Source organism: Larimichthys crocea, unplaced genomic scaffold, assembly GCF_000972845.2.
Source record: "Larimichthys crocea isolate SSNF unplaced genomic scaffold, L_crocea_2.0 scaffold269, whole genome shotgun sequence".
NCBI lineage: Eukaryota > Metazoa > Chordata > Actinopteri > Sciaenidae > Larimichthys > Larimichthys crocea.
In genome coordinates, this window is record NW_020853550.1 from 87,366 (window position 1) to 103,945 (window position 16,580).

The following is a 16,580-nucleotide window of genomic DNA, read 5'->3' on the forward strand; positions in this document are numbered from 1 at the left end:
GAAACATCTTCCGCTGCTAAATGTTGCTGCTGCTGCTGCTGCTGCTGCTTCTATGAAATTGCAGGCCTTAAAACGGAAACAGTGCGCAGTGAGCTGAAGAAGCTTGAAAACTCTGCAGAGCTAAAGGGAAGTATAGACGCTGGAGGTAGGGTCCAGGAGCAGTGAGATGGTGCTGAATGTATTTTCAGCAGTGGGTGCTGCCCTGGAAAGATGCGTTGTGCACAACAGCTTACACAAACACGCATATTATACATGATTTTCACATGTTATGTAGTGAATTTTCAGAATTGACAGCACTGTAGCATAGTGGCTTTAAGAAAATGTTGGCCTGCATCATTGCAATAACTGACCACACGGCTGGCCACAATAAGTAAAACAGCATGAAGCAAGAAGCAGTACACCACGGGCAAATGCAAACTTTATCACCATGCTTTTTACAAGACAAGACTATTTTTTATGATAAGACACAGTTTGAATCCTGTGTAACAGTAAAAGCAGCTTTGTGTTCTTGGTGCTGAATATATCCCCACAGTCATTAAATAAAAGTCCAGACAAAAAAACAATTATTTGAGCTTGCTGTCTCTCAAAACATGTCTCTATTTCAGAATTTGGGTAGTGTGAGATCACCATACCACATATTTGAAATTAAGAAAGAAAGACAAAATAGCTGTATCAAAAACTGCTGCAGCTCATACTGCCACAACCACCTGAGGTTTCTACAAGTACTACTACTCCACTGATCAAAAGACAGTGAGTCAACATATCATTAGATACTATACCCAAAAGCTGTGAATGTGTTAGTTACTTCCTGATTCGTGGAAGCCTCTGCCCCCAGTGTATGAATGTGTGAACATGAGCTTTGAGTGCTTGGAAGACCAGAAAGGTTCTATGTAAGTAAAGTATACTTACCTTAGATGATTTGTAGGTTTTACATTTGATCCATTGTTAATATCAGAATCTAAAATAGCAACACAACAAAAAAAAAACCTTTGATAAACCTACTGTACACTGCTCAGAGGCAAATACCAACGTGAATAAGAAGCAAACAAAGTGGCTCAGAGCATGCTACACAGCACATTTATGTCTGTATTTGACATCCTGACAATGAGACTGAGAATGTCTGACATCACCATTAAATCAGACAAAGAAAGTCTCAAAGATATTTTCTTTGAAAGGAAATCAATAACGTGAAGTTGGCCTACATCTTTGAGCAGCATATTGCAGGTGGAGACGGTGGCAGTGAGGAAGGTTTGCTGCAGGAATGTCATGATAGACCTGAGGGTTTTCATTCTTCTCCAACTATTTACTTTGCAGTCCACCAGCCATGACATCAGAGCCTAGACTACATAAATGAACTGAGGCAGAACACATCTACACTTCTCTCCAGAGGAGGAGAAGAAAAAGGGAGGGAGAGTGGACTAAAGGAGAGCAGTGGACAGAGATGATGAAGATGGACCAAAGAGACACGCAGCTTTTCTGCTCTATGCTGTTCATCACTCAGGTGAGACCAAATACATACAAACATGTTCATATTTATATCCTCTCTGTGAAACGAGAACTCAACATAGATAGGGCTGTAATAGAGACGGTGCGATAGTGGTGTGATGTGCGTGATAAGTGAATGCTTCTATAATTATGATGATGGTTAGGTTGGGGGAGGTCCCTGTTGTTGTTTCATATTACTAATGATTACTCAAGAAAGCAACATTAAACAGGGGACTGCCATTAATCATGATACCATGAGGGAAAACCCTGGAGTGACACAAAGGAACTTTTAGTCAAGCTTTCCTCTGAACAACTTCTAAAAACATAAACACAGAGACCTTTATACTGATCAGTGTACAAACATATTTAATGTCATTTTATTTGTATTGATTTCTATTTATTTGTTTGTAAGTTCTTGCTGAATAAACAGGTTAAGCCTTCCAGTGAAGTGTGTGGTGAGTGTATACGGAGAATGCTAAGAGAGAAACATGAGGTTTACGGTAAAGTGTGAAAAGCAAGCTGACTGTGAGAATTTATGTGAGATATGTGGTCATAAAGAAGAGCACGCTTTGTTTTAAAACTGTTGGTGCAAAATGATATTGTGTTGTTAGCGGACAGTAAAGGACAGTGAGCTGATAAACTGTCCATTTAGAATGATCTCATATGAGTCTGGTGCAGAGAAAACTGTTAAACTTCTGGATGTCTGAACATCTGGAGGAGGGAAAGTTCAGTGTCATCTCAGTTCTAGAGAAATTTAGTTTAATTTAGTTTTCTTTTTCTCTTGATATGAGTGATGCACAAAGATTGAGCTCCCAGTTGAAAAACAAAACATTTAAGTTGATAGAAAGCCTCAGAGATGAGGAGAACATCCCTCTATCAAAAGGTGCAGACTTAAAGTGTTTCTTTTGTTGTTTTCTGTTAATCGATGTAGAGGTAATTTGATGTTTTACACATAAACAAGAGAATTATGTTGTATTTCATGTTTTGTGTAATTCATTAACTTTGTTTTTCATGGTGGTGTCTTATAATCTGATGATGAGTGAGCAAGACATTTTGCATGACGTGGAAATAAAATCTAAAATAAGTCAACTAAGAGTCACATAGGACTCTGTCCAAATGTGGTGCTTATCAGAGCATACAGTATGTGTGGACATTATTGTGATATATTGTATTTGGATAGTCCATGCACTAATAAGCTGATTAAATGTTCTAAATACTTTTTACATTTCAACAATTTCTAGTATGTTTTTATTTGAGGGCACATATAACCCTCATTTTAAAATCCCTGCACTGGTTCCCCGTTAGTTTAAGAATAGATTTTAAGGTTCTCTTATTGGTTTTTAAATCGCTGAATGGCCTGGCCTGTGCTTATTTATGTTATAGATTCTATTTACTTTTAGCATTTCATTTATTTTATTGTTGCAGTTATTTATCTTTGTTATTTTGATTTTAACTTTAAGTTTTATTGCCTCTATTGCTTAATGAACTGTTCGGTGTTGACTATTTCTGTCTTTATTCTGCTCTGTGAGCACTTTGGTCTGCATCTCTGCATGAATGGAGCTTTAAAATAAATAAATAAATAAATAAATTTGAGTTGATATTGAATTGATATTTCATCACTGTGGTTCAGGTCTGGTTAGCACAAAGACATCTTGGTCAGTGGTTTAAGGTTATGTTCATAAACTGTCATGTACTCTGCAGACAGAGAGAAGCAGTTCAAATGTTACAATACTCTAGAAACTGTAGGTGCACTATCCAGATAAAGTGTTCCAGTATTAGTGGTGTGATTCATCTTTTCATCTATCATCATCTATTATCAATCAGATTCATCCAGTCAGCTCAGAGAAGGCAGCTCCAGTTAACACAAAGTCAGACCCAGCCCATCAGTGGTTTCACATTGCCATTTAAATGGCATACTGGAAATATCTGATACTAATATGATGATATCATCAACTGAAAGTCCCACCAGGTGGTTTTACACGGGGCTGTCCTTTGAAACATTCTGGGATCTTCCTCTGACACATTCGCATTAGAAATTCAAACTAAAAGTAAACTTGATGTTCTGTAGCCTAAACGCCAAAACATCTTCTATGAAAGTGAGAGATGACTGCAGCCACGCTTGAAAACTTTTTGGTCTATTCCTGTAACTAATCCGCATGAGTGAACACGAGAGAACATCAGCATCACATCCTCATGTGTAGTCTCATGTTTCAGTCCTATTCTAAGCATTAACAAACAAAACCACTGTCACATATTCTGTGTGCAGAGCTGCAGTTATTGTCACGTCTTGATAAGAACATGTGGTTTCAATGCGTTCACCACGTGTGGAGTAACGGCTTTGCCTGAGAAAAACAAACCTGGCCTAGATTTCAGGGCCTCTTCCGTTGTGTCTGCTGTGAAAAGTAAAAGTCTGCTTGCACTATACGAACAGCAGTCAGGTGTGTTCAGGAGTGTCAACAGCACGGACTGTAGACAGCACTTTAAAATAAATAATATAAAGAAGAGGTACAGGTACTTTTACTCGAGTATCCAGTAGAAACACTGTTCTCTATCATCCAGTTGAGGAGAAGCACTGGAACATGAAAAGATTTGGAGCTTTAGAACAATTCAGATGTTTCCTGCTTTGGCAGCATTTACAGAAAACACATGTTCTCACCTGACCTGAGTATGATGTGGATAGTTGGGTGCTGCATGCTGCGGTTTAAGACGTGACAAAGTTCTATTTCCACTCCTGTGAGTGGAAATCTGTGTGTGTGCTGCTCAAAAGGTTGATTCTAGATACACCCACATACCTAGCTGTGAACAGTTTTCTTTCTTTTATTTCTGCAGTAAAAAGAAGTTCCAGTGCGAGCTGATTTGTGTTTGTGTTCGACACTAAACCTTATTTCAATACCAGAGGAACCACATATTGGCTGCCTACAGAAACACATCAAACCACTGAGTGACAAAATAAACCGCAGCTCTTGTTACTCTCCCTTTAGGTGTGGTGCCAGCTGTGTACCGGGCCATGTCAGTGCCCGCCCAACGCGCCACGCTGCCCTGTCGGCGTACCCCTGATGTTAGACAGCTGTGGGTGCTGCCAGGTGTGTGCTAGGCAGGAGGGTGAGGCCTGCACCAACCGGCTCCCCTGTGACACACACAGAGGGCTACAGTGTGATTACAGTGCCAGCTTCCCCAGAGGGCCGGGACAGTGTGTCGGTGCGAACGGAGAACACTTAAGTTGAAACTGATTTGTTTGTATTAGACTTACAAATACCTGTAGTACAACTAATGCTGACAAAGATGCTACTGCTATGACTGCAACTGTTAGTAACAGCTACCACTGTTACTAATCATAACGCTTAGTCATTCATCTTCATAATAATAATAATTGTAACACGTACAATTAATCCCATATTCCCCACCAGTGACTTCATTCTTGATTGTACTGCTGCATCATTTTCCATAGAATTTCTTTCCCGTGCTCCATTACAGTTCTGGAAATTAACGGATGTCAGGTTATTTGTCTGAACATGTTTCAGACAACTCACTCCACATCTTCACCCATTTCTTCTTCCCCTCCCCTTCCTCCCTTTGCTTAAATTTAGGTCAGAATGAGCTGGGCTGCGAGATAAATGGAAGGAGGTTGGAGGAGGGACAGGTATTTCAACCTTCCTGTGCCCAGCTCTGCCAATGCTTTGGGGGAGGGATGACCTGCATGCCCCTGTGTAGCAGTGATCTGCAGAGGCCCGTTGATAAGTGCCCCAACCCTCAGCTGGTGCGACCACCAGGGCGCTGCTGCAAAGAGTGGGTGTGTGATAGCCTGGACAACAGCATTTCCTCAAATCCATCAACAGGTAATGGGTTAGCATGCTACAAGAACAATGGTAGCTGGAAACACATTAGTCCGTGTTTAGTTTATCAGAATAATAAAAAATAATAAAGAGTCAGGCTGTTCGTCTCATCTCTGCCAGGATTTAAGCAAAAACACTGAAGCATGGATGATCCTCAGATATTTCCTGTGAGGCATTAAAGGTTGCTGTTCAATTCAGGTCAGTGGGTGTTTGGACAAACGGACCCACAGTCATCTATCAGAATGGTTTAGGTCACATTTGGGTTGTGATGAAAGAAACAGATTTCAATACCAAAGAGGTGTCAGGAAGCTCAGACATATGCATGAAACATCTGTGAGTGCTATTCTTAGCAGACTGACCTCACATGAGCAGCAGTTTACAACATCTCAGACTGCATATGTGCCGAACTGTCTCACTCATGAGCTCTCATCAAAGTGCTCTACTTCAAACAACTTTCAGCTTGATGTACACAGCAAATATTTTCCTCTTCTGTGTTTCTTTCCAGCAGAGCAGGGGCGTCAAGACTTCGGGGGTGGGCCGTCCGGCCCGTTGTTTGGTTCAACCTCCAACTGTATTGAGTGGACCTCAGACTGGAGCCCCTGTTCCCACAGCTGTGGCCCAGGTGTCTCCACCCGTACCACAAACAGGAACTGGGCTTGTCGTCTGCAGACTGAGACCAGACTGTGCCAGGTCAGGCCATGCCAGGCTCTGCTACCGGGGCTTCGAAGGCTGCAGCCGGTCAGTGCACAGTCATAACAGTTTCTGTTATCAAACTCCTTTTTTCAAATTAAAGTTCTACCCAAGGACGTGTACGTACAGTATTTACACATGCTTTTGGGAATGTGCTGCATTTCTGAGCTGCCTCCGTGCACCATTATGACATCTACATGGTTACATCTTGAACTATATATACCAGATAGTAGACCAACATTGAATCAACGTCGATCCACACTGAAATATAACATACATTTTTCATCAGGTCTGCACCCTGAAATATGACGATGAAAAATAGATCAAGACAGACATGAAATCTGTGTTATTTCAACTTAAAATCAATCGCTGTTTTATCACTGAATCAAAGTTGCCTTGCTATCTGGGTATAGAAGTCAAAACGTGATATAAAACATGACATTACAAAATATATATTAAAAAACTGTAATGCTCTGTATAAAAGAAACAATAACCAGTCTGTCTTAATAGCGTATCATGTCCACATGTTATCAAACTTTAAAACATTTAAAATGTCCTTGTTCCAATTCAGTGTTTATTTCATAGTGGCATTTTCCACAGAGACACTTTGGTTTTATTCATACAAACTATAAACCACAGATGGAAGCAATAACACTGATGTTGGCTCTCCTCCATTGAAGTGTCTCAGTAAGCCATGATAGTCAGTCAGCATACACAACACCACGGCCCTGAAACTGGAACACCTAAACAGAGCGATGAATCTGTTCTAACATGTACAGCTGAATTCTTTGTTGGTTTTACTGGATCACTGGATCATTCACTGGAACACATAATTAGTATGACTGAATACACATCCAGATAATGGCAGCTAGCTTCTGTAAACTAAAGCAGCAGAACAGAATGATGATCACTGTTGAGATGAGATCAGAGTTGACATTTCGTCTTTAAAATACTACACAAAACTATGGATGATGATCAAAAAAGTTGGCAACTCAACCATTCATTGGCAAATTGTCACAGCTCTATTACTCATCCTCAGCTGAAATATATACTATAATGACACAGGCAATGTAAGAGAGGTTTATGTTTTCACTTTTATTACATAATATTGATTATATTATATTACATTATGTCATAATGGTTTGACATGTTTTTTTTTTTTTTTAGTACTGGACACACTATAAGACATAGTTAAAGGTGCAGTGTGTAAGATTTGGGGCCTTTATTTTCAGAATAAGGCAGACATGGAATATAATATTCATAACTATGATTTCATGCATGTATAATCACCTAAAAAATAAGAATATTTTTGTTTTTGTTACTTTAAAATGACTCTACAGTGGGAGCGGGTCCTCTTTCATGTTGAAACACTGTGTTTCTACAGTAGCCCAGAACAGACAAACTTTTTCAAGTGTTGTTTCTCCTTCACACTAGGACGGTGAGGGTGATGTGAGGGTGATGTGAGGAGATTGCAATGCAGCGATTACACCACTAGATACAACTAAATTCTACACATGAAATTCTCTCTCTTGGCTTAAAAATAGAGGGGTTGGGCTTAGTGACAACACAGAAAGTTATTCAAAGTGGCAATTTTGATGTTACAACTACAGTTTGGGCTGTCACTGTGTTTTTCAGGGTTCAGTGGTGTGTGAGAGCAGCTACAGTTCACCTCTGTCCGTTCAGTTTGAACACCAGGGCTGCTGGAGCACCAGAGCATACCGTCCCAGGTTCTGTGCCTTGACCTGTCCGGAGGGACTCTGCTGCAGCCCCTCCCACACCAGGACGGCACGGATTGTGTTCCGCTGCCCCCAAGGCAGGCTTACCCAGCAGCAGGTGATGATGATCGAGTCCTGCTCCTGCAGCGTTACCAACTGCCGTCAATCCCCAGTCACAGCTGGCAGGAGTGTCCGGTCTCCTGTGTGGCTGTGAGGTGTGTGTGCATCCATCTGCACACAGGATGGGCAGATCCTGTCTGTGAGAATAAAAATGATCAGTCGTACACACACGACAATGTGGCAGTGCAGGAAGTTGAGCCAGTGTTTCAAAATTATGGAAATATTACAATCAGGATGTGAAACTATAATATTGAATCCAGATGTGCTGATACAAGTTTTGTAAATGTGCACTCACATTTGAAAGTAAGACTCTCTGCTAATCTGTATTCAGATTTAAAAACATGAAGGTACATTTAAATCATATCACCATACAGTATCTCACCATTTGAATCCTGTCCACGCTTTGATAAGCTCAGATGCAATGAGATTAGAAAATAAGTCCATTTCTTTGTTGGGGGTTAGTCAAGGCTCACAAACCAACAGAAAATACTCAGTTCCCCTCAGCTCTATGGAGCATGTTAATGTCTTTCAGTTGATTATTTTGGTTTGGTGGCACAGTGGAACAGTGTACTACTACTGTATATATACTTTACCCCACATATCACCCAGTGTTAGCTGGGATTGGCTCCAGATGCCTCGACCCTGATAAGGATAAGAGTTTATGGACAATAGATGGATGCTTTGGTCAGTCTCTTTGTTCTCCTAACCTTGTGTCCAGACAAACCCACTGTACACTACCTGTTCAACACCAAGTAGCAAGTATAGTTAGTGATTAGCTGACATTTATCAGGTCACCTGTCACACGTCTTCTAATCAATCCTGATCGCCGTCTGCTTGATGTGTAAAAAGGCAACTGTTATAGCCACAATGACTTTATGATTCCATAATATCAGTCTTTGTTCAGGTGGCAAAAAGAATAAATTCAACTGCTGCTGTCATTTTGCAGGTTAGAAGAGCGGCAGTTTGTAAAAGCTGAGCATCCAGTGTATGATTTCAGAGATGCCATTGTTTAATTCCAACTCGTAATGTACGCGTAAATCTGCGATATAAAGCTCATACTTTACATGTAATATAGAAATTAAAACAGCCCGTTGGCCCTTGCAGAGCATTTTGGCTCTTGACAATTGTCAATAAAGTTTTGTGTAAAAGTTCTAAAGCTGTAAAGAAAACATGCTGTCTTGATCATCCAGTGTGCTGATTATTGAAACTGATAGGAGGAGGAGGGAACATGAGAAAGACACCAGCCAGCCTCCATATTTTTACTATAACTTTGGGGAATGGACTCATTGTGACACACTGCTCAGAAACAGGCTCAGATCATATAGTGTATGCCCAGCTTGAGTCTTGGTGGTCCTGCTCATCTGTCAATCTTAGACTTACATTCATGCCACCTCATCATAGATCTCAACACACATTTGAGTTAGCCAAAAGTTGGACAGAACTTTCAGATAACTGCACACTGAATTGGGAGAGAGACGGCACAGTTATTAGACACGTTTGTGCACTTTTTGTGTGTGTAAATGTTAGGATGAAATTAAAAAACACTCTGATTTAATTTACAGGAGGACACTAACAGTGGACTGATTCATGTTTAATAAAACTGACAGTATCACTGTTTTGTTTTTATTTATGAGTAGAATGGATATTAGCAGATCTGAATAAATGTTGGAACACAATCCACCTTGTTGTAAAAAGTTATTGCATTATCAGTGTTTGACAAGAGGGTGTGTGTGTGTACGTCAGTGTGTACGTGTTTTAACACGCATGGTAAATCCTAAAGAAGTCACTTTTTTAAAAATGTTGTTAGTTTATTAGTGTATTGTTAGTATTAAGTCTCTGTGACATTTCGATAAATGACTTGTATCGTGCAGGCACGAATGACTGCGTTGAATTGTTCTCTGGGAATGTACACCAGAAATCACAATCACAAACATTTACAGTCATTACTTTCTGTTTGTATCACAGACTTCCAGACGGAAAGGGGCGGGTGTTTCTTGCTTTCATATTCACATTCACAGCATTGTTTTTACCCGACGTGCACAAGTGTTTGTCAGAGGAGGTGTATGGTTTGAACGAGCCGGCCACGGGCTGCTGATTTTAGTTCAAGTTCAAATTAAAACCAGCGGAAAGATAAGACATGTCTGGGAACATCACGCACGGAGACTGCGAGAAAATCAACCTGAATTTTACGCACACCTTTCTGCCGCCCGTGTTCGTCACCGTGTTCGTTGTCGGGACGCTGTCCAACATCTGGGGTCTGAGAAGCGTGTGCTGCAGCTGGCGAAGCATCGGAAGCATTAACATTTTCATGCTCAACCTCGGGGTGGCGGACCTGCTGTATCTGTTCACCCTGCCGTTCCTCGTGGACTATTACGCGCGCAACAGCCACTGGCGGTTCGGTCAGCCTTTCTGCAAGGTGACCCGCTTCTGCTTCAACCTCAACCTTTACTGCAGCATCGGCTTCCTCACCTGCATCAGCATCTACAGGTACCTGGGCATCGTGCACCCCATGAGAGTGATGGGGAAAATCACCAGCCGTCACTCGCTGGCTATAAGCGCTCTGGTCTGGACTGTGGTCATCATTCAGATCCTCCCTGACATGTTCTTCGAGAAGAATAGTACAAATTTAACAAACTCATGTTTTGACACCACGTCCAGTGAGCTGATCGAAGACTATTTGCCTTACAGCATCGCCTGGACCGTCACTGGGTTTGCCATACCGCTGGTTATCATCCTCGTGTGTTATGGGCACATTGTTGCGGTTCTTGCCAGAAAAGCCACCGTCAACCCTCTGCTGAAGCAGCGGTGTCTGAAACTGGTCGTGATCCTGGTGATACTGTTCTCCATCTGTTTCATCCCCTATCACGTGTTTCGAAACATTAATCTGAAAACCAGGATTTTGAAAAAAAGTGGCATTTGTCACGCCAGCTTCCGCAACATCTACATTGCGCATCAGGTGGGCAGATGTCTGGCGTGTCTGAACAGCGCAATAAACCCGCTGATTTACATCGTTGGAAATGATGATTTCCTCATGAAGTGTCATGAGTTCAGTAAGCGGGCTCGGCTGTCTCTGGCTGGCTTGACAGGTGCAGTCCTTTACCGCAAACCCATGGAAATGTACTCACGCACAGAGACTCTGGGCGAAACGATGAAGGGATAAGACGCACAATAGGTTCACCTGACATCCACTTCCCGTGCAGCGGGGTTCTCTGCATATCACACGTCACCAGGACTTCCCGATTCCCTGGAAGAAACTATAACAGTTGACGCCTCAGATATTAAGCCACTCATCGGTGTCACAAGTCATCGGGTCACCGAAGTGTCAGCGCGGAGAGACATTTCCTCAGAACGTGTGGATATCTGCGACGGAAGCTCGTGTTCTCATCTCAGTTACTGCACTGATTTATTGCTGCACATATCCACTATTGTAAATATTGTGTGCATCACTGTGCTAGCATTGTCAGGGACTTGGTGTGAGTTTGTGGTGTATTGCACTGCCTTCGCACTGTTATAAGAGAAGCCTTGTGCGGGCCAATGCTTTGTGTTCTCCATAGCGTGTGTGAGTGAGACTCTTCACATTCCACTGTCTGGTTTATTTAGAGAAAGAGAGGCAGATTTAACGAGAGGAAGAGATGTGAGAGCCGCAGTCTGAGCAATATTTAACATTTATTAATATTACAAATGAACAGTATCATGTATTATTGCATGTTCTATTATTCCATCCTTCACACTGATGAATTAAGATGTTAGGCAGTCTTACTCAACAGTCCTGCAATGAACCCTTTCTTCATGAAGAAGGTGTTCATGGCTGCAGCTTGTCCGACTGTACTGTCTGTATTATGCTTAGAAGTGTTCCTATTATATTGTCCATAAGGGTGGAGTGGACCATTGTATTAGACTGCATTAGTTGTAGCTGGGTGTACTTATATAATAATGTAACATATAATCACCAACACAGCTATGCACCAGCAGCTTCTCGCTTCAGGCTGTAACACCGCTTCATCCATCCTCAGCACTCCAAGTTCATTATGAAAAAGAACTGTATATAAATGTTGTATATACAGTTACAATAAAGAGAACTACAAACTTAATTTCATTCTGAATTTTCATTACACAGGCTCTGCAACAGATGACTTTACTTTCACTTTACTTTCACTTTCAGATGTTTGTTTTGAACAGTCTGAAATTAATAATGGTCAATTGACTATAATTGACTAAAAGGTAAGATGAGAAAAATCAGCAAATTGGTAATCAAAACTGTTTCAGCTGCAACAGTAAATTTTCTGTCAGTTGACTAAAATCTACACAGACTTTAATTCTGAATGTGTCAAATATAAAATGACACTGAAGCACCAGTCTGTGTGTGTTTCTGGCAGCAGCTCTGGGCAGTTGTAATCTTGCGGTGCTATCAGGCAGGAACATGGCACCAAAGTTTTCTTTGTTTTGACCCATGAAGCCACCATACATACAACATTGGTCATTTGGTATATGGAACATTGACACTTTAAATCTCACAGAACATGTATGTCTAAACTAACTATCCACTGTTAAGACAATTCATCTTTTTATTCAGTTGATGGGGTTTGCGATGACACACAAAGTTCCCATGTCGTTCTTTTCATCAAACAGGGAAACATCATCAAGATCATGATTTTTAAGGTCACTGACCAGAGAGCTCATAATCATCTTGACCAAAATTCATCCCATAAATAGTCCTGTTCTGTACAGACAATAACAATTTAATTATAATTAGTGAATTGTGCATCTGCAAGAGTAAGATGCTGTGTTTGATTGTTTTTCTGTCACAGATTCAAGTCTGTTGAACACTCTGAAGTGAATCAACCAGAGTTACCTTCACCTTTATATGTTTCCACCTCATGTGATGAAACTGTAAAACTGAAAGTTAAAGGCTTTCTCACACCTCCCACTGCAGAAGTCAGCATGACAGAGGAACTACTGGAACAACTCAGTTCCTCCACACAACCTACACCTGTCCACATATTAATTTTTACATATGTTGAAAGGTGACTTTAATTATGGCAAAACACACTTCAAACCATAGACGTGACAGGGGAACTTTTGCTGCACATGACACTTTTATTCCAGATTTCTGGATTTCTGTTTTTTTCATCAACATTCAAAGTGAATAAGCCAAATGCATAATATGCATAAGATCCTAATTACATTTTTGATTACATTTGTAAAATACTGCAATTTTAAAATGGATCATTTTCCATGATGATCAGTGCTCCTTGAAATAATGTCTGGTCTGAGATACAACACATGAACGTTTAAGTCCAGTCCAGGTAAATACCTCAACTTCAAATCTGAAGAAAATTATCAAAACAAATGTTTTGTGTTTGTAAATTATAAGTTTTTATAATCCAATGAATTATGTCAGCAATTTTAAAAAATGATTACATTTCAAAGTAATCTGACTCATATCTTATGGGGAATACTCTAGCGAACAGATTATGAAGTGATTGTTATTGATTATTGATTAACAGCTTTGCTGCAAATTTGTTTGTTGATTGAATATGCAGAAGGAGGTCTGCAAAGAGGAACGTTGTATTCTGTGGAGATATTTACTGTATCTGCTCTGTGCTAACTTCACTGGCTGCTGAAAGAATGTCAGTGAGATTAAGCCACTGTCTGAGCCTGACTTCATGAACTCTCTTTGAATCCCTCTGTAGTGCTCTGCTTACAGTTTATCAGTAAAAAAGAGAGACTGTGTTTACACTGACAATCTTTCTTTAGCTGCTCTGTTTCTCAGTTTACACATTGTGATACAGCCTGTTACATACAAAAAACAGTCATCGTTTTCAATGTGAGAAAAGTGGTAGAAAAGGTGAACAGATACTACTACAGACATTGTGTCATCTTTGGAACTCATTTGTCTCTGACTTTTACGACGTTGTTCCCTTTTTCTTTCATACACCCACCATTCATCTCAGTATTTAATAATCACCTGATTTCTGTTGTAATTAATAGATGAAGACCCAAAGAATAAAAGGCATAGTTTAAAAAAAAAGTTGACCATAGTGTAGGTTAACAATAGCCAGGTGAGAGGGAAAACTGGAGGCTACGCAGCACACACACACAAACAGGCAGAGACAAACAAGATGAACACAAAGAGGAGGAAACAACAGGGAGACACACGTGGGGAAGAAAGAGCTAAAGTCTCAATCCTCACAGATTCATAGAGCAAAGTTATATTTACACATAATTCCTGGGCTGTAATATAATGTCCTCTCCAAAGTTTTTTATATATCTTGAGCTGAGTTCCATGCAGTGTTTCAGGAAATGGGTGGGACCAACAGACATGCACACATAGTTCAGTAGTTCAGTGGGATCTAATGGGTAAAGGGTTCTTTGGTACTGCAATGTTATTGGAGCATAAATTCCCCCTCAGTTCTAGTGAAGCAGCACAATGAAGCAGAAAGTCATGACCACAGACATGGGACAGAGAGTCATTTACTCAGTAATGTATGAGATCCATGACCCGCATTGCCCTAGCTGTCGTTAGACATTCCTGCCTTTTTTAGGAATAATGACTCAAGCTCTGGCTCAAATCTAGCTTCTATCAGACCTCGATCTTAATATAAACAGGAATAAACAATAAGGATATATTTTCTAAGTCAAACATTTCTTTGCCTACCGAGGTGAACACAAAACCCACAAGTGTTTTTGAGTTGGCAGGCAGAAATAATTTATGACCTCCTGATTCTGCACAAAAAAAGTTATGCAATACCAATTTCCCCACCAGAGCAAGCGATTGTGTCAACATTACAAGTCTCTGAGAAAATATAACAGTGTCATTATATTAAAATATAGGAAGTAGGTTGCAATGGAGAAGTCTTAGACACTGAAAAGTCCAGAGTTGTTCAATAGTCTCCATCCTTTGTGCCTTCCAAAAACGTGTGTTGCCTCTACAGATAAATATTAACATCTTGCTGACTTACTCTGCCGCCCATTCTCTGATAAACACAGTCTGGTAAGAAACACAAAGCAGCTTGATGAATGTGTCTAAGCACTTAGAGGGAACAGCAGGACCAGGTTTTGAATAATCAGAGCTGGCTCTTTAAATTGCTCTTTAAATTTCAGTCACTGCATACTGCTGTATCTACTTTCCTTCTCTTCACTTCAGGCTGACTTGACTTTTGTTTTCATGTTTGTTTGTTTTTTATGTTCAAGTTATTTCCTGTCTCGAGGACAGTTATATCTCGAGGAGTTATTTCCAATAAGCAGAGGGTGATGCATCCGTCTTGCCAAATTCTTTTTCAGTTGACTGGAAGCCGTCAGCAGTTAACATAAAATGAAGTACAAATGGATGTTTAGTGCTTTTATCACATTACCTATACTCCAGTATCTGGAGGGTGATTTTGGTGAAACTGGATCAGATTTTATACACAATATATTTGTGTTCACTGGAAGCAGTGCACAGCATTGGGGGTGGTACTGTAAACTCCAGTCGATATCCACAAGTGAAGTCCCAACAAATTTCAGCAAATATGCTAAAATGACAGATGTCATGTGATTTCATGTTGTAACTGTTACTGAGGCAGAAAGTCTGCAGAGGGACGAGGTCTGGGTGGGTGGCTGACTTTTTAGTGCCTAAACCAGATCTTTAAGGGATCATTATATTGTGCCAGTGCCAGTTTTTTTATATGTATATTTATTCATTTCAAATGGTCAGATAATGAGTTACAAATAAAGAAGCATGACCGGCATATATAATTTAATCCAATTCAGTTTTATTTATAAAGCGCCATATCATAGTAAAAGTTATCTCATGACACTTTCCATATAGAGCAAGTCTAGACTCTTTATAATATCATTTACAGAGACCAACAGTTTCACCATGAGCAAGCACTTGGTGACGGTGGCGAGTAAAAAAAAACTTTCTTTTTACAGGCAGAAACCTCGAGCAGACCCAAGCTCATTGGTAGATGGTCATCCACCATGACTGGTTGAGTTAAAGATACACAGGGGGCACAGAGAGTAATATATATACCCTCTTTAAACCACTTAACCTAAACACTGAACACACTCTCCACACAAACACAAATAGAGCAAAGTAACAAAAACCAAAAAACAGAAGGTTTATATAGTAGTAAGTAGTAATAGTAGTAAGGTAAAAGCACATTAGGACCAGGGAATGTACCCTGAAACCTCAGCTCATGCTAGGCCACTGTTAGTGCCTTTTTAAAACATTACCCTAACCTAAACCATAGCATTTTCACATCGTAAAACAGATTTATTTTTTGGCTGTGATTTAACTGAAGGCACAGAGAAATAATGTCATCTTGCTGGCAGCAGTGCCAAGATCATAATACATTATGTGTTGTTCTGCACATGACATGGACCAATGACGATTGATTGTCAATTAATTTGGACGACTTCTTGAATCCCCAAGGTTGAGGCAGTTCTTACATGTGTGTTATGTCTCCCTTGAGGGTAAATGCTTTGCAAAGGGAAGACAGGGTCACTAGTGATTTGAAAACCTTGTAGCCAGTCTTTAAGTCGTATTTTTCTCTTAGTTACATCTGGCACTTCCACTTTACTGGCTGTATTCTCTGCAGTTTCTGCAGCATGACCATGGCAAAAAACAGACCTCACCAAATTTGGACATACTATTTCCACAATGTGCTAGTCCCTAAATAATTTAAGTAGATATGATCTCTGCATGGCTTCCTTAAATATACAAACCCGCCTATAAAACAGTTTTGGTCTCTAT

The 16,580-nt window shown here is 40.3% G+C and overlaps 2 protein-coding genes across 3 annotated transcripts; both read left to right on the forward strand.

Moving 5' to 3' along the window:
* The first annotated feature begins 1,243 nt into the window (after positions 1 to 1,243).
* On the forward strand, positions 1,244 to 9,494 carry LOC113744884 (WNT1-inducible-signaling pathway protein 2-like). 2 transcript variants are annotated; one of them, XM_027275968.1, is made up of 5 exons: positions 1,244 to 1,501; positions 4,467 to 4,683; positions 5,073 to 5,321; positions 5,824 to 6,056; positions 7,644 to 9,494. In XM_027275968.1, exons 1-5 carry the CDS (start codon positions 1,442 to 1,444, stop codon positions 7,935 to 7,937), a joined length of 1,053 nt encoding a protein of 350 aa, XP_027131769.1. In that variant the 5' UTR covers positions 1,244 to 1,441; the 3' UTR covers positions 7,938 to 9,494. The 2 variants fall into 2 exon arrangements, with proteins under 2 accessions (XP_027131769.1, XP_027131770.1); XM_027275969.1 differs by having other exon boundaries at positions 5,827 to 6,056.
* A 377-nt stretch (positions 9,495 to 9,871) lies between these two features.
* LOC104935843 (P2Y purinoceptor 1) lies at positions 9,872 to 11,930 on the forward strand. Its single transcript, XM_010751743.3, has one exon. It carries the CDS (start codon positions 9,981 to 9,983, stop codon positions 11,001 to 11,003), a length of 1,023 nt encoding a protein of 340 aa, XP_010750045.2. The 5' UTR covers positions 9,872 to 9,980; the 3' UTR covers positions 11,004 to 11,930.
* The last annotated feature ends 4,650 nt before the right edge of the window (positions 11,931 to 16,580 follow it).